Raw genomic sequence first — 19,254 nt, 5'->3', positions numbered from 1 at the left:
GAAAAATGTAAGCAGAGCCACTGCTTATTTTTACATTATTTTAGACTTGCATCCATGGAGGCAGACTTAATCCTGCAGCGTTCTATGCTGATAGTCTAGAAGCTCCATCCACTACACCTATGTAGTGAAATGGCAAGTCACATCCTGAAACAGTGATTGAGCACCTGGTGGAAGGCAGGGCCAACCCAGGGGAGCTCAAGTGCACGCAAAGTACCTGAGTGAGTGGAAGGGGTGGAGCCAGGATCTACCCCTTCCCAGACCTCATTTAAGGGCTGGCAGTAGAGGCAAGGCTATCTTGCTAGAAATCCGTGCCTGCCTGAGACCTTCTAAAGGTAAGCGGCTTTTTTCTTTTGTTTCTGCATCCACAGCTGCTGCACTTGGGCTTATCCTCACTTGCTGCAGCCTGGGACTCTGCTACTCTGCCATTGCTGAGTTTTCCACAACTTTGATTAGTTTACATTTATTCCTAGTCTTTACAAAGACATACATATATAGATCAAAGCCTTTCAGTAGAAAGTTCAGGGCTCCTATGTGAAATTGTGGTAAGATTTCTATTCCTATTCATCTTCTCACACTTGCATGGAGGCCATTTATTTCCCAGTTTATGAAATGGAATAATCAACTTCAACATTCATGTTTGCTATTTCATCTAAGGGAGCTAGGTTAATTGAACTTGAAGTAGAACCATTACTGTTTATGATTAAACATCTGTGCCTCTATTACACACAACATATTTGAAGAACCTTATTCCAGTTGCATACTGCTTAGTAATGATCTTTTAACCTATGACTAAAATTGACAGCATGGAGACAGCCTTGAATCCCCTCAGCACCAGAAGTGAAACTCCAGGTTTTGTCTCACAGGCAAGAAAAACTATTCAAGAAATCTTTGGCTTCCAATGCCATTTAGTGACAAATTCTATTTTCATTTCCCAGAAGAAAACGTAACTGAAACAAAATGCCTCTCTTTTCATTCAAGTTTATTGGAAGCAATAGTAAGCTTAGACAAAACTAATTTTAAGTTGGTTAAGAGAGTAGAACACCACATCATACAATTAATATTTATATAACTTTTGCAGATCAAATTCTTGTGCTGCATTGATTATATTAGAGGGAATTTCTAGGCAGTAAACATGGAGGGCTTGTCTCCTGTTCTAGTAAACCAGTTTCTCTCTAACACTAGCTCTAAAATTAATGTTTAAGATGTTTTTGCATTTTACACATGCAAAAACTTGAGGTAAAGTTCAGAAAACAAGTGCTGTTTATCACAGATTTCTGTAAGAAACAAGCTTCTTAATAGTTTCACAGAACCTACCTCAACAATTCTCTCGAACATATGAGCCAAGGGCAGGAATGATATCAGAATATCTTCAGGGGTAGGTATGAATGCTTTCTGAAAGTGAAAGTGTTAAGCAAAATATAATTATGTTTGCTAAGCTAAACAATGAAACCAGGCACTTGAAGTCCAGAGCACAGCCCTCACTACAGTTTTGTTTAAAATAGAGCTTTGCTGTCTCTCATTCATTAAAGAGACTATATGTACTAGAAATCATTTTGCTGTAATTGTGTTACATCTTGATACAGTAACTGCTCAGATTATCACAATATACATATGATTATTAATAGAAACATGTTCAGAGAAAAGCTACATGAAGTTCCATTACACACATTGCAGAGGATGGTATGGAGATTAAAGTCGTTTGTCCTTGGGGATAAAGAAGAAAATACATTCACTGTAGGTCACAAAGTTCATCTGTCCAGTTTATAAGCCATAAGGCTAATATCAGGAGTATCTCATATGATCTAAACATGAGACCACTTGCTTAATTTAGAATTAATTCCATATGCAGTGTATGCAAAGTAGATATGCTAGAACTTCTGCATGAGAAATCTGCTTTTCTTCGCATGCTCATGGCCTACAACATCTTAAGTAAAGAAGGACTTTGCCACTGGGGGGGTCTAAATACAGTCCTCTGCCCATAGTTTCCCCGTGAACACAACAGCATGTAACAACATGCCAACAACTACAGCTGAAGACACCAGCCCACTTCTAACTAAGCAAAATGGACTCTGGCAGCAGTGCAATTACACTGTTCTAGACTTTTTCCATACTGATGCACATTCAAGAGGAACAGTCCAAGAGTTACCCTATGGCCCAACTTCTGCCATATCTACACAACTAGAGGCAGAGTTGCAAATTCCCCAGCTGTGCTGGACCAATAGTTACTAACATAATATCAGCTCAGTGGGGTTGGGGAGGAGATGAACATCCCCCAAAAGAACTAGCAGACCTGCATTAATTCAAGAGCAATACTCAGTTGCTATTCCTGGTCCACAAGAAGTTAGTTACGTGCATAAGAAAATAAGGAGAAGTTACTGAAGAAAAAACTAAGATCCATGCATCTAAAACTATTCAAGTCTTATAGATTTATTCATTCCTGCATGGGGAAGTCAAAAAAAATCTGTTAGGTTTAACATGAATTACATTATGCAGGTTCTCACATACCCTACAAAGTAAAAGGAAGAGGCCTTAAGTAAACATTGACTTCTGAACCAGCATGGACTGAGTGCTGAGTTACATTTTCAATTCAATCTTACTATATTATGACTGAAATTATTGAAATTTTAGTGTTGCTCCCCTCCATGCAAGTAAACCCATAATGTTAACTTTGCAGTTTACCTCCGTAGTTTTCAGAAAAGCTGAAGAATTGCTGACTATGTTTTTATGAGTGATCATAGCTCCCTTGGGGTTTCCTAAAGAAGAAGCACATCAGTATGCAACAGTAAATTTCTCAGATCCTTTAAGTTACCAAGCAGAGGTAAAATTAAGCTAATAGCATTTCAATCAGTTCCATCTTGGGCATAAAAAAAAAGACAGAACTAACTAACATGTTTTTAAGAGAACTACTACCAACTGAAGTATTAAGTTCACACATAAGTACTCAATTTAATAAAGAGAACAAATCCTCTAGAAACAGATATGTTTCTTACATCAGCTTTTCAAAGTTCCTGTGGAGATGCAGCTAATTAAGAGCTCAATTCTGCTCTTAAATCTGCTTTAGAAGTGTAACTGATACCATTGTATTCTTCCTTCTCACTCCCTACCAGTGTTGGATATTGTCATATGCTTTGCATTTGTGAGTCATCTAAACAGCTGGCTTTCCATTTCAGTTCTTCACTGGGAGGAGCACAGTGTATATAAGCTACAGAATTCCTGCTATTACAAAAACATAGTTAAGTTAGAGTCAGGTACTGAAGCTGTATTACTGTTAGGCTCTATTTCCAAACCCAGAAGTGTTAGACTCCTGTCTGACAAAACTGCAATTCTGTGTTGATCATCAGAAAAAAACTGAAGGAAGCTTTATAATGAAATATCCCCAGCTGCTACTTGCCAAAAAAAATAAAAGGTTGCAGCAGCAGGGGAAAGTCATAGAAAACAAAGTAGGAGGGCTTCCTGAGTTAATCAGTCATGCAGAGTGTAATTAGGTATACCTGTTGTTCCACTGGTGAAACAGATGACTGCTAGATCTTCTGGCTTTGGAGGCTATGAGAATTAAGAAAGTATTACTACGGTTAGGATTGTTGGAAAAAAGGAGACTTGCATAAAACTTTGAAATGCATGTTGAAATAGAGTTACTTTTGAACTACAGGAGACAGCATTACACAGACCGAACTAGCAAGTCATCCTAACTTCAGATTAAATTGTTTAAATTAATTGCATACTTACCATAGGTTTTTGTCTGTGTGCTTTTCCCAATTCCTACAGTGAGGAAAGAAGGGGGACACAAATGAGTCATGAGCTTTAAGTTTACAAGACTAAATTTGGTAACTTACATTACTAAATACCATAACATTCTATCCTTAGACTGCCTGTTAAGGCTTTTTTTTTTTTTAAACTTACAGAAGCAGAACAAAGGCTGTAAAGGATATCGGAGAGTTAGTGTTCTACAAATACAATAATAACTAGAAATCATAGAATTCACCCTACCTCCTTCTAGCTAGTAAGCCAGCAGCCATTCATGAGAGAAGCTCAAGGCTGAGCAGCATAGTGACAAAATCCAACACCTCATGCAGAAGATGTGTGCCACTGAACAAGTGAAGCAGTATTCATCTCAGTAAGCACATTGCACATTACATCACTGCTTGTGACAAGTAAAACTGGGGTTTCCCCAGGAAGGAGAATTGATGATTTACAGTCCTTTTACATTGATATTTAAGGGCTTAGGTAAATTTCAAATTGTTAAATATAGTTTTGTCCTCAGAGTGCAAATGCATTAAGTTGGTGATTGCCTTTACATTCTAAATCTACGGGAGTATTATTATGCGTTCCTTTATTAGCCCTAGCCTTCCTTGTGCATGGTTAATTTTTAGATCTCTAGATTACCCACATGCATCAAAGTTTAAAGGAGCATCTGGAAACAGTTAAACAGTAGGCTTGCCTTTTCTATAATGACACTGTTTCAAAAAAACTGCCACTATGACAACACAGCTGTCTACTCAAAACAGCATCTGCATTTCAAGCACCAGCAGCAGCTCAACACTTCCCTACAGTCTATTTTGAGTGAGACCCATTATTTACTTTTGATACACAGCTGAGATCTCTACACATTTTTATACCTATTACTACATTAACCCCAACCATCAAGTGTTCTTATAACAGCATGGTAAAGATCTTAGCATGTTACTGAAAGTAGTTACTTAAGCATCTAGATTAAGATTTACCACTAGGTTTTTTCCATAGCTAGATGATTCAGTGGGAAGTATCCTCCTATACTAGAACTAGAGCTCAACTCAAGGAAAGAAACTGATTTTAGCATGCCAACCTATTAATCCCTCCGCCTCCCCATATAATACAACCCTTTTCCCAGTGAACCACAGCATTTTAAGTCACTCTGCATCACATCTTTCAGCCTGCCTTGCTGAGGCTAGTTAGTTAAGACACAGTTAACTGTATAGTGCAAGATGACATGCTGGCAGTTACGCATTATCAGAAGGTGGCTCTATTAACTTAGCAGTTAAGACTGCCATGAGAACAAGTTCAGGGTGGGTTCCCCTCCCTTTAAAACAACAACAAACACTCAAAATTCCTGACACTCCTGCAGAAATAAAGCAGTTATTTGGAGATACTCAGGTCCTAGTGAGCTGAGCCTTCACTAGCACTCCAGTTGTAATCAGGCTAAACAATTTTTCACAATTTCACAGTAAAGATGAATTTCACACAATTTGCAGCTGAGACTTTAAAATAATGACATTACAGAACAGAATTGCACAAGAGATCCAGGCTTAATAACTAATAGCAAGAACAAGCATAAAAACTAAGACTTTAACATTAAGAAGCTAAGGAAGGCAGTTTCCACTTCTAAAACCTGAATGTCACACTCCCCTTACATTAATATAACTATACCCCAGGATATAATACTACCATTCTCCTGCTTGAGGAAACATCTAAATTCTCCAACAGGAGATGTCTCTTTTTCCCCCCCAATACATTATGAAAGCCTACACAAACTCTTTGAAATTAGTACTTCTAGAGTATTAGTCATAGCATACAGTTAAGTCTTAATCACAGAATTACACAACTGCAGAGGTTGGAAGGGACCTCTAGAGATCATCAAGTTCTGCCACCCATGCATGCAAGGTGGCATTCAGATCTGACCATGCTCTTCCATCATCTTGCATATATGCTTTGACACTTTGAGTACTGTGAAATAACACTAGTAGGTTATTTTCCTTATATGTGTAATTGTCTCTTGCATTTAAGTATTTTGAAATTAATTCTATGTACTCTGCTCAGTCCTGAAATCTGTTCAGCGCTCTTATTCTTCCACAAATGGGAGACTGAAGCAGTAGATTGAGCATGCTTACCTCTATTTCCCTCATGCTGAAGACTTCTACCCCACACTTCTTGCCACGTTCCACAAGATCTGTGCCAAAAGGCTCCATGATCACAATGGTGCTGAGGATGGGAGTTTCCCCCTTTTCTACAGCACTTAGCAGAAGTTTAGCTTTTTCAGGTGTGTCGCAGAAAACCAGTGATAAGTCAGCTGATGAAGGAGAACAACATTATCAACATGACAAGTTCAGACTAGATCCATACTACAGAAGTCAGTAATGGAAGACATCTGAAGGCAACTACGGATCTGTTCTGAGTAAGCTCCATCACACATTCAGTTGCTGAGCTATTAGAAATGCCCTACCTTTGTTCACAATGTAAGTAATCGCTTCAGTTCCCAGCGTATCGTAGAGTGGCACCACCACCATGGAGTACGTATAGCAACTCTGTTCAATGATAACCCACTGCAAGAAAAAAAAAAAGATGTAAGTCACTGTGTTTACCTAAACTTTTAAGAAAGACAGAGTGGCATTATGATAATTATGCTATTAGGACAAAGTTCATTTGGACAAGCTCTCACTAAAACTGAACTGTCCTTAAGAGCAATTTTAAGTAGTCTTAAAAGAACAATTAACACATTATTTAACTCCTTAATTTACCTACTAACAGTAGGAAAGTGATTAGGAATACTACATTGTTTCCTGTCTTCAGGTTATTAAGGAAGCCACTGAAGCCTTCAAAACTTTATATTATCATTCATGAATCAATAAAGTACTTCTAAGTTCCTACACACAATATATTCTCACCTGTACATTACCTGCATCTCATTTGAGGACCAGACATTCACTATATTACAAATAACAGAGTATCTGATAAAATTAGTACAATTCCAGCTAACTTACTGGTATGTCTTATATCTGCATTAAAGATCTGCATTAAAGATTAAGCAGGCACATCTACACCAGCCATAATGGGGTCTACTGAACATTTTTTCCCTAGACAGCATCTATCTGCCCCATTCCTAGAATGTTCAAGGCCTTCAGCCTTGATCTAAAGGGGTGTAACCCCATCTTCCACAGCTGGGGCATGGAACTAGATATTTAAGGTTCCTTCCAACCTAAGCCATTATATGATTCTATGATAGATGCTGATTTTATGATAGATATAACCAGAGGGGGCAGCTGTACAGCAGTTTGAACTTTAATTCTTTTGCTGTAGATATGTCTACTACAGTAACAGACTTCAGAAGCCATACACAGTTAAAGCTTCCCATTATAGCCTCCAAACATTTGTGCATACTGTGACCATCAAGACAACCAACATCCTATTTTCTTGACCACCATTACATTTTTCTTCCTTTTTAGCTCCTGTAGTTAAAACCATATTTAAATAGAACTATTAAACCTCAACACTTAAGCTCTCTCAAACCCCAAGCAGATAGTACAGAATAGAGACAACAGGCTAGAAGTTTCAATTTCTTTCCTGATAGGGATGTGATCTTCTCTTAAGGGAAACTGCACATTTCACTGTGCTGTCTTCTCAATCTGTAACACTATTTCCTTGCTTGCAGAAAAGATTCTGTTGTCCAGTTACTCAAAATGAAAGTAGATTTTAATAATCCAGGTTTATTTTTCTAGTGATATTTCAGGAGGTGGCATGCTGGGATTTCAGCTCCCCACCTCTAGGGGATTTTCCCAGCAATCGTTCCTGGAACTGAAAAGTATGAATCATTGACAAAAATCTTTATGTAACCTGGACTACTGACTCTATTTGGAATGTCACAACACTTGTTCAGTAGTTTTCAGCAGGGAAAGTCCCAGTTTTAAAACTGTTGGTTTAAACAATTCTTTCCAGCTCACTTCTGATCCAACTCAATGTCTGCCAGAGCAATGCAACTCAAGTACATTTGGCTTTTGTGACATTTAAGCAGACCACACCATCATGACCTCATTCAGAAAATCCACTGACCAAACAACCAGAGAACTTATCTTTCAGGTCAGAAGTAGCAGTGGTGAAAGAGAGACAGATTCTCTTTACACCCAAACATCTAGTGTGACACTAATATCTGGCTTTCTCCTCTGCACTTTCTTCCTAAAAGGAAAACTTCCACTTAATGCTATAAGCTATAAGATTCCTAGTTGGAGACAACCCAGTTGTTTGTTTATTACTGAGGAAAACCCGTAGCAATTAGAACCAGTATTCCAGCAGGAAAATGCAAGCAAAGTACCAGATTTAAGATCCAGAAAAAGGCATCTGTCTATATAAGGCTACAGGTTTGGTTTTTTTTGTAGTGTGAGTTGAGAGGAAGGTCCAACATCACCTGTCATAATGGTTTTTGGCACTTTTGTTCTGGGGGGGTTTGTTTGTAAGTGCCAGAAAGGATAGCTTAGTGACAAACTGAAAAAAAAAAATCAGAAGAGGTCTGAAGTGTTGTATAACTGTTTGAATGGCAACATTATAGGTGGCCCTAAGTAACTTAATCCAGTTGCTGGTATTCATTGGAAAGAGTCAATATGTTTTAGACAAAGTTTATCAACCATCCTCTTGTCTTGATACAGGTTTGGCTTAAGTAGCCTACCACAGCAAGTACCAGCTGACACTATTAATCACAAACATAGGTTACAGAAATACAGTGTTATCAGTTTAATGAATAAGTTGTAAGAATAAACAAACATGTACCAGTTCATACTATTTCTAATAACAGCAATCTAGAATCACTGCCAGAATTACTACGATTGATTTATTAGTATCTATCTAAACATCCCCTTAGTTGTCTCAGGCTTGTGAGATTTGGCTTTGCTAAATCATCTTTAATTGCACTACTTCTAGTCTGTCCCCTTGAGTTTTAAAGAATTCTCTATTTTTGCCTTTCTTAGTTTTCTAATTCAAAATCTTGATGTCCAGGGCCTCTTCCACAGAAAACAAAGATGAAGATGACAAAACTTTGTGCAAACACTTCATCGTTAAAGGACTAAACACCTTGTGACTTCCAACCTCTTTCAGTTACTTAGTACTCCAATGCCATTTTGAGAAAAAAATGTGATAAACATTAAATCAAATAAGTACAGTATTAACTTCCTTTTAAACATCTTCTCTATCAACTGACAGGAGAATTAGAGAGTTAAGTTCATTTGGATTCCCTAATGATTTCTAATCTTCTGCATACAGCTCCAAGACCATAAAATATAAGATGTTAACAATTGTGTCAGTTATCCATTTCAGTACTTAGTTAAAGATGCTACATCTATGACTCATGGATCTACAATGGCTCACCTTCAGCCCCAACTCCAAGAGCACTCTTAGTACAGAAGCTTAGTACACTGCCAATAATTAATAGACTTAAAAGGGTGGGCCATTTCAAATAATAGCTAGATCACTAATAAAAACACTGTCAATTACCTCAGGTCTGTTTTGTGCAAAGACACCTATGTACTGGCTGTGAGATGGTTTGAAGCCTCGGTGAAGTAATGCAGAGCCCACATACTCTGCTCTATCTGAAACCTGGGGGGAAAATAAAGAGAAGCCAAATGAAAAGTTGAGACAAGCTCCAACAATACCCATAAACTTTTTTCCCCTTAAGTCTTACAAGATGGATAGTAACTGACATGAAGTAGACAGTGGCTTTCTAGAGTATTTTGGAAGTTCCCTAATTTTAAAGAAACTAAAGACTGAAGTAACATTAATATGAACTGAACATAGACACTACATTTACATCCAATATGCAGCAGAAGAGATGCTTAATCCAGTTGGACTTCATTTGTTAAGTAACAAGTTTTGATTTCACACTCACATATGCAGGAAAGGCTAGAAATGCAATAATTCAGCTTTATAAGCTGCTCTGCAACAACACTAAACAAGCTATCTTCCTGCTTCGTTCTTCAGAAAAACACAACTCAATTGCCTACAAGAACATCATTTCACCCTTCAAGAAGGGAGAAAAAAGGCAAAATCCAGTTAATTCTATAAACAAAGCTTTTGAGAAGGCAGTTTCCTAATTTCTCTTCCCACACAGCATATTACCTGAATCCAAATTAGTCATTTGCCTCAACCAGAAATGCTTTGCTGATGAAGTTGTTCCAAACAGATGCCCAGCAAAATCACCTTGGGAAGTCACCTCTGCTATCTACTAAAGGTCTTCAAGTGACCCTAGTAGTATGCACTATGTAAAGCTTATGGAAATTTTAAAGACATCAGCTTACTAAGTCAGAAACAGCCTGGAAGTGCAGAGCTGTTAAAGTTTAGTATGAAGATATTTTTAAAGACATTTTTAGTGATGACAAAGTAGTAGAGTGCTTATAGGTAGATGTACATTTATTAGCACTCTATGTGTCCTTCAGCACTACAGAGACAGGCAGCCAGGAAGCACAGGTAATATTTGTAGGTAGGGCTCTTTCTACTGTAAAACTAGTACCAGACTGCATCCCTGAATACCATTTTAAAGCCACAACCCTTCAGAGGCAGCATCCAAATTCTAAGCAGTTCAGCAGCAAGACACTAAGCTACAAAGATAAGACAAAAACATTCAGGAATACACTGAATAAACTAAGTGCAAGAAGTGGTGTTCTTCCCCTCATATTTATTTTTGAGGCTATTCTTTTAAGATACTCTATTAGGAACTAAAAATCTTTCCACAATGTTTTGATACCAATTTAAGAACACCCATAAATAATTAAGGCTTTATATTGCAACTGGATGTTGCACCAATAGTCCCAGCAAGCAAAAGCAGTTCTAGAACTAAGGGAGAAAGACTACTTACCTCTTTATAGGAGATCCATTCATATGGCTGGTTTGGTTTTCTAACACCTAGACATGGACCATTATCTAAAAACAATAATTAAAGTTAAACAAAATACAATCCCTGCCTGTCTTGACACTAGACTAATTACACATTCACCAGCATTAAGCAGACATCCTGTGAATTCTTTGCAGATACCTTCTGAAGACAGCATTTTTTTTTTTATTTTTGGAGATTGAAAACAAGGGAAGGAAGCCAGAGAAGGATACATTGGTAACAAAGCTTTATTCACGCAACCCTATTTTTCAGAAGGGGTCATAATTGGATTTGCCTTCTAGATAGCTCACACTCAATGTATTTATCTTACTGCTGGTAGACATCACCCTCCCATCTCCAATCTCAACTGCATTTCAAGAGCTTGGACCTTTAACTCTTATCATCACTGATAAAATGCATTTTAAATTCAACTTACTGGACACATGTAGCCCCCTTTGGAAGATATCATAGACTGTCCTTACATCATCATAGTAGCAAGTTATCAACTCATCACTGTTGAGGAGAGAGGACCTTCGAGCATTCTCTTCACCCTATGAAAACCAATGAGGAAAGTTAAACTCTCCATCATGGATGAGCACAACATTCTGAAGGAAATAGAAACTTCTCATCAGTTTTAAAAGTTTTGTTTGAGACCTAGTGAACTCTTCAAGAGAACTTCACCACAAGGGAGAGATCTACAAGGCTTCCCTGGGCATCACTGAGATACGTCAGATTTCTCCCTACGTTACCACAAATGTGTCAGACAAAAATTTATCTTCATCTACATAAGACAGCACAGAACAAGTTTAAGTACCACAAAATGGCTTTTGACACTGCTCACTCTTGACAAGACTCTTCTTTAGGGATATTTTACTCCAATCTCAATTGTACCATTCTAGCTATGTTACCACTGAGATCCTAATCTCCAACTAGTAATTTTCCATTTACTATTAGAAACCAACCATGCTCCAATTGAGCTTTCAAAATCTAAATATTTTAGGCATGATCAGCATGACTTCAAAACAAGTGGTCTCATAAGTAAAATACTTCCTACCAGATAAAAACCGAGTCCAGAATAAGTTGTTTCCTGACCTAATATCACCATTTTTCAGCAGATGAGCACTTGCATATACTGTCAATTGTAGCCTAAAAGAACTGAATAATTTCAACATAGTCCATTTTATGGTGGCAGATTAAATAACCTCATTTTATACCAAATGAAGTTGCACAAAATGCAGTTATGCAAGTACTAAGCAGACCCACTCAAATTACAGACACAAGCAGATTCTTAACAGGGAGTACAGCTGGTTAAACAGTTTCAAGTAAACATCACTAAAAATCCTCTTTAAAAGTGGTTGCTGTGAAAGAGTCAGGAGTTAAGAGGTCTTGGACTACCTAAATCTATGCTTTGTTGTGATATCATGGATGATGTCGAAAGCCTAGTCATGTGCAGTCATTGATACTTCCTAGGCTAAAGATTTATTTTTTGTTTTCAAAGTACCAAGACAGAGAGCATAATTACATATAAACTAGAAAGACATGCTTCATCTGCAGGGACATAGGTTTGTGTGTCGTATCACACACACCTGGAAAGGAGCTAGCATAGTAGCAGTGCACCAGAGACAAAAACATTTTAAACACAAAAACAAGTCTAACTTGTTTTAGAAAAGCTATGTGTAATGCAGTTCTTGCCACTCCTTAGACTGTAAGCAGAAACATACACTGAATGTGGCCCAGAACAAATTAATGACTGGCTTACCTCTAAACACTCATACATCAGAAATTCAACGGCACACTTGCCCTCACAGCAGTGCCTGCTCTGTAGGAAATAAACCGATCGCTTAAACACATCTCTGTCCAGAAAAAAAAAAGCATGACTGCTTGTTTTATTTCACTTCTTAAACAGACCACGGATAACCCAGGTCAGCTTCTATGTTTCCCAGTTTCACCACCCCTTGTGTTAGCCAGAGGAAGATCATGCCACAAAGTTCATAATCACAGTCTCACTGTAGATGTCACTGCATCAATGGTGTGATGTATTGGCATCACATCTGAGGCTCTACAATTCACACATCAGGCAAAAATACCACACCCTAAGCCATTCTTCAGCAACAGACAAGAAGTGTTTTCTTCTAATCAGAGGTAGTACTGTTTAGCTCATACATCCTATTACTTAGAACTACAAAAGCAGTATTCACAGGGCCTTTATCAAACAGCACAATGCTTAGATTCAGGACTGACTGCACTGTTATTTTAAAAAGGAACATTAGAAATTATAACAGACTACTATTGAAATGAACCATCAGTTCCAAGTGTTACCAAAAAAAGGGAAGCACAACCAACATAAGGTCCTGCTTACTTGATTCCTCCTCCCAAAACAAAGTGAAATTAATTCTAGGGTTGTTGGAAATCCAGTTTCCACCCAAGAATACAGTTTCTTGTGAGACAATAAAACGTTGAGTTTAATGATATTCTTCAATACATAAAGGTGTATTTCACTGCATTTTTGAAGATACTTTAGAATACACCTCATGCTGCCAGCTTGAAGTCAGTTATTAAGCAGTATTATAGCATTGGCCTAGTTTTGGTTTAGAGGTCCTTATCCAGAATATTTGTGCAACTATTAGGCAAGGGTTTGTTCACAGCAAGCTTTTCTTTTTTCCTGCCTGAGCACAGGTCCTAAAAAAAAAAATATATATATATTCCATATCCAGGCCTCAATGGAATGTTTGGCTGATCTAATACCTAACAGATGCACCTAGCACAGAGAGAACTGCTGAAAAAGGTTCTCAATTTTAAAGTGTTCTTAAGGAGCCCAAAAAAACCAAGTTTTCACTAATGCTGAGAACAGCCTTGGGTTACTTGCTAAGGCAACATTTCAGGTTGTCACAAAAAGTGACCCATTATGCATTAAGTTGCGCACGCTGAGAGTTATACCTTGGAATAGGTTTGAAAAAGGTGCATCTGAAGTAAACAGGTTTATTCTATAACAGAGGCATATCTTTCTTGAACAGATATTCACAGACACAGTTAGGAAAGCTCTTTTAAGACAAGATTTCTTCTTGTTGATACAGACCACTCAGGATGAGCATTACTGCCAAAACATACTGTTGTATCAACCATGTCCCAGAGCATGAGGCCCACTTCTCATTTTCCTGAGGAAAAGTATACTGGTAAGTGATACTGAGGTCACAAACACTAAGGCTTCATTGCTAGCATCATTATAGCACTGAGATTCTTAATATACTGCACAATTCAGCCTGAGTTTCAGCAATACAGTCTGATAATAGTTGCTTATAACCACTCTTAATTAATCTTGCCTTCCCTCCTACAGATGACAGATTCAAGTGGATTCAGAGGAACTTTCACTTATATCTCTGAAGAGGTTCTCCTGAAAAAAGATCAAGTTGGGAGCTTTGAAAGCAGGTTTTATGACAATGAAATGGAATTGTAGCAAGTATACTTCAAAGGCTGCACTCCATGTATTTTAATGGACATCAGTCAAGAAGAAAGCAGATACTTTCAGTAACTCTGTACTCATTCCACTCGGCATACAACCACTGTGCTGGCTCAGGGTCAATTAGAATAGGTTACTGCATGCTGACCTACTAAATCAAAGCTTTTCAGAGGCTGAAGTGACCTGGAACAGCAATAAATAGGATGTTTTTAACTTCTTAGGGGAGGGAAAAGTTTTACCATCAGAACATATAGAAACACTATTACCAGTCACTGACTTCACTTAACCTCATTAGAAACCAGGAAAATAATGTACACATAAGAATTAAAAAGTATATTTATAATTCAAAAATTTTAACCAGTAATGAACAGGTAGATTTGATATTAAAGAAATAGAATAGTGTCCTGCCCCATTTTTTTGAAGCACATAGCTGACTCTGCAGATCTTTCAGCACATTTTCTGCTTAAGCAACACAGTATTAAGGCATATTTTGAAAGCAGTGTTTTGTATTGTCACTTCCACAGGAAAAAAAAAATATGCATCTTCATGTACTCTATTCTCTTATAGATGTACTGAGTGAAATTTCAAACAAAGTGAGAAAGTGAATCCTAAGCCCTGCATTACATTCAGTATTTATAACACAACTAATTTTTATGTGAGCTAAACTCACATAAAAATACATTCTTATATGACTAGTTTGGTACAGTATACAGCATTATATTGTAAAGGGTTCTATCCAAACTGTCAAACTAAACAAGAGAGATTTTAGTTATGTTAGCATATTAAAGTTTGAGCTCTTTATCCCCAAAACATGCTAACACCTTCAGCTGCTTTCCATTTCATGCTCATGAGTCTTTTTATTGATGCATTCTTTTTTTGAAATGGCAGTAGGAAGTAATGCTGCTCAACCTACCTTACTCTGATCAGAGGGCAGATGTTAATTAGCACAATATGGATAATTGTGAATTAATTGTTTTCATGAGGTCACATAGTAAAGAACAACAATTTTTATTATAGAATTTCGCAACGATGAGCAATTTAGCTTGAAGAGGTAGAGGTAGTGAGCTGCACCTGCTGGCTAGTCTCAAGCATAAGTATTTGTCACTAGTTTTAAAGTCAGTTTAGAGTCACTGTTCCACTGTCTTCCAATGCTAAGCTCCCAATCTGCTACCAATACAATCTCCACTGAGTAAGGCATTCTATAGCTGGAAAGCTTTCACTACTAGTTTACTGCAGCCACTGAAACACACTGTTCCATAAGACTATTCCAACATAATGTCTAAATGACTGCTATCCAGATTAGAACTCATTTCTGATGACTCTTCCTAGTTCCTGGATCCTTATACACATGTGCTCCTCAAAGAGATTTTTGTAGCTATCTCATCAGATCATGTTTTTGCCTCCCCTTTGTGCAATTCTAATAGCAGATCACTACTTACTATGCTTTCACTATAGTGACAAGAGCTGTGCATTAGCTTACCAGTATACCATATGGAAAAAAAGGCTAAGAAATAAACAGCTACTAAATAAGCTTCTGGAGAGAGGGACCAGCTAATGTTTCATTCTTAAATTCCAGTATCAAACACTACAGAGAAAGAAATGCCTATTTTGAGGCTACAACAGGAGTCTGTTTTGCTAAAACCCATGAAAGCTTACATGCATAAAATTTAAACTGCTGCCATATTTGTTTACATCAGTTTACAGTCACAGCTACTCTTAAGCTTAAGAAGAAATCATGTAAACTACCTTTGACACAGAATCTGCTGTAATGGGACACCTTGGTTGCAAGCATGTATAAGAAAAATCCACAGCTGGTGTTTCTGAAGAATGCAAGAAATGCAAACAAACAACCTGTCATCCTTGTATTCCTACATAAAGTAAGCATCTCACTTGAAGATCTCAACCATCCAATGCTATCTCCTCCCTTCAAAAAAGGAAAAACCACACAGGGAAATTGATACAACTGCTGCTCACAAAACTAACCACAGAATCAATTGTCTACATGGGCTTCTGACCAAGGGTCAGGCTGTTTCAATATCAGATTTCAACACTAACCACACTTAACTGCAACACTGTTCCTCTGAAATCAGAATACAAAGCTGAACTAATGTATCTAGAGATTATTACATGATTGCTTTAATTTCAGCTTACTCTGTGGCTGGGACATCTTGGCAGGACTCATATCTTTCCACAGATCATTTCAGGACAGTTAGTAACCTCTTGATGCTTGTAACCTAATATGAAGTCTCATCTGTCAGCTACTATAAGCTAAATATTGTAACAGAAGAGTATTAGTCCAGTGAGTATATCCCAGCATACATAATCTGACCCCAACATTTAATAGGTCATCACCTAAACACACAGTTGAGAGCAACACCGTGTCAATTTTAACATTCATGAGTTTCTCCTACATCAGATGACACTTACCTTTACTTCCACAGACTGCATTGCTAAGTCACACGGTGGCTTCAGTGCTTTTGGTCTTGTTGCGTACCAGTAGGTTGTGAGGGCTGCAAAAGCACCAAAACCCACCAGGGTATTTGTCGGAAGGGTGCGCACATACTGCCTCACATCCACAAGTTCAGGAATCCGCATATGCCTAAACAAGTCGTGTGCTTGCATCATAGCTCAGTGTAGTTGTCCCAATGCTGGAACCTGTTGACACGAGAAAAGTTGCACAGATTTGAAGTTGTTCTGATACACTGCTGTAGTAGAGCAACATATGCTTAGTCCTACTAGGTTCTCCCTATCAAAATGATTTTATCTGCCACTAAGCAGACAATATCTTTAGAATTCCATAATAGAGTTATGTAAACAAGCAATTTTTGGTTCAGAAAAATCAGGTGAGGCTGGCAGGAAGCAATTTGAGTTTTAAGATCATTTAAAAGACACCACATGTTAACAAACCATTTGCTTTTTTTTTTTTTTTTTTTTTTGGAAGGGCAGCATTTCACAAATGGTAAATATTTACTGGTTGAGTAGCTGTACTACAAGGCTGCTTTTAGAGCAAGTGTCAAACAGGACTCCAGGGAGGGAGGCAGGGCTGCTAGCTTTCCTGCACCAACCAACAGAGAGCACCCTAACCCTGCAATAGCAGGAGAAGGATCCCTTACCTCTGAAGTTCTGTCAAATAACCTCTCCTTTTGTAATCTCCCTTTGGTCACACACAGAAAGCTCTGCTAAAGAGCTCATGGAAGGCATCTCCCTATGGCTGCACTGTGCTGGCCAGCTTCCCATTTCTCTCAGTATCACACCAGCAGTTTATCGTTGGCCACAAAACTGAACAAAGCCACATGCAAGCAGCAGCAGCAGCAAGCACAGGAAGCACGTTTTACTCGTCACGTCCATACAGAGAGCTGAGGAGAAGCAACTCCCAGCCCGTGCCTGACATGGATATTCCACAGCAAGAACCAGCAATGGAAAAAAGCACTGCTGCCAGCTCAGCTGGTGCCCTCCTCCAATAGCCAAGGTCCCCAGGGACGTCTGTCACATGCCACCACCAGCTCCTGCCCACTAGGTTAGAGGTGAGCAGCGGGCAGACGACAACCCACACCAGTGGCAGCCATCACCTGCTACACCAGGACAGCGCAGACAGCAGAGTTGCCTTGTCCTGTATCCAACCTGCTTCTTCAAGAAGAGAGATGCTTTTGTTTGGTTCATTTTGGCTGAGCAAAGAGCCCACAGAACATCAGATGTGCTTGAATAGTTCAGGAGTGCTGTGAAACAATACATTGCTGCAGGGCGACAGTGCAGGAGGCCAGAATTAAATGCATATTCCTTTTTCTAACCAACTATACCAGGTCAAGATTTCTCATTTCTATGGAAAAAAATCTCAAATTTATAATCTACTATTGAAGTTTTCATTGCTGTCAGTTACTCAACTAGGCAGCAGAGGAGTGATCTTGTCCATAAAAGCTAACCAGTATTTGGACTCAGATTTGCCACAGGCAGCAAAAAAGAAGCCATAAAACAGTTCAAAGGGCTCACAGTTTCACAACATTAGCAGGAAACTTTGAAATCAGGTCATGGATAGGAGCAATATTAAGATGGGATCGATGCCATCTCTGGGCAGGTCCCAAACCCCAGCGCTCCCAGGCCAGCAGTCACTGCCCTTCTGTCCTCCTCACTTTGTCTCTGACTGCACTATGAGGCATGATGCACAGCACCACTACAGAAGTTATCTTTCCATTATCTGCACTGTGACACACAGCCTTTGGATACAGCCCACTGCAACACAGCAAGCAGTAGTAATGGAAGGTAAAGAAGAACAGTATATTGAAAAAAATCTCTCCATCTTCCCTTAGCATTGAGAAAGTAATCAATTACTAACTCAGTAATTAGGATTATTGCACCACAGCTTTTTATGCACGAGATCACGCTCAAACATTTGCATCACAGGGACAGAACCTCTCTCTGAAGCATGAAATATACACAGATGAAAAATAAGAATAAAGGCTTTCCAACATGGAAGGCTTAGCCTGTAAGTTAGTATTAGATATCCTATTAGACATCATGCTATCAAATCAAAAAGAAAGAGGGCTATAATGGAAGGGCTAAGAGCAAGCTTCATTCTTTCCTTCTCAAGCCTCACTACAAACACCTCTGTCTTAAAAACTGATGCTTGCTTCCCCTGTATGTCCTGCATACATATTACATAATTCAAGGATGCAGCATAGTCTGAGAATTATTCTTTCCAAAGGCTGTTGCGTCATTATAGCTTCCAAGAATAGAAGTGAACATGCTCATTTCATTCACATAGAAGTCCCAATGCAGCCAAGAAACTGGCATGAGTTAGGACTAAAGAAAAAGCATCACTACTTTCAATTTCCATGATCAGTTTTTCATAGAGCAATTTACAACATGCAATATTCTTGAGCAGCTGTATCAGAACCCCAGTTACATGAACATAAGCAGTAAAATACATCATCTCGAAGGAAACTCTTTATTATACCTCCTGCTTCATCAGCACAAAAAGACAAGATCAGGAAGTTTTCAGCCAGACTAAGCAATTCCTAGCTTTAACGCTACCTGTTAGGTTATACCAACTCTTGTTTTCTATATTTAATGCAAAGTCAAATGCAAGAGGGAGAATACACTCCAAACAGATGCAACTGAATACACCCCTCAAAAAAGACATCAGGTTACAGTGCCCTTCTTTGTAATTACTGGGCTCATGTCCCAATTGCATCCAACA

The 19,254-nt window shown here is 38.4% G+C and overlaps 1 protein-coding gene across 3 annotated transcripts in view; it reads right to left on the bottom strand.

Moving 5' to 3' along the window:
* The window catches only part of ACSL1 (acyl-CoA synthetase long chain family member 1), a 36,425-nt gene that overhangs the window by 10,278 nt on the left and 6,893 nt on the right, over positions 1 to 19,254 (bottom strand). For all 3 annotated transcript variants that reach the window (XM_031607437.2, XM_090138876.1, XM_031607438.2), the window contains 10 exons: positions 16,488 to 16,715; positions 11,040 to 11,154; positions 10,589 to 10,653; positions 9,232 to 9,333; positions 6,197 to 6,296; positions 5,865 to 6,043; positions 3,727 to 3,759; positions 3,492 to 3,543; positions 2,680 to 2,753; positions 1,315 to 1,392 (listed from right to left, as the gene is read on the bottom strand). In XM_031607437.2, coding sequence (XP_031463297.2) covers positions 1,315 to 1,392; positions 2,680 to 2,753; positions 3,492 to 3,543; positions 3,727 to 3,759; positions 5,865 to 6,043; positions 6,197 to 6,296; positions 9,232 to 9,333; positions 10,589 to 10,653; positions 11,040 to 11,154; positions 16,488 to 16,685 — 996 coding nt within the window. In that variant the 5' untranslated portion in view covers positions 16,686 to 16,715. The remainder of the gene's footprint in view (positions 1 to 1,314; positions 1,393 to 2,679; positions 2,754 to 3,491; positions 3,544 to 3,726; positions 3,760 to 5,864; positions 6,044 to 6,196; positions 6,297 to 9,231; positions 9,334 to 10,588; positions 10,654 to 11,039; positions 11,155 to 16,487; positions 16,716 to 19,254) is intronic.

Source organism: Phasianus colchicus, chromosome 4 (genome assembly GCF_987193195.1).
Source record: "Phasianus colchicus chromosome 4, bPhaCol1.hap1.1, whole genome shotgun sequence".
NCBI lineage: Eukaryota > Metazoa > Chordata > Aves > Galliformes > Phasianidae > Phasianus > Phasianus colchicus.
This window is presented reverse-complemented; position numbering and strand designations above follow the sequence as displayed.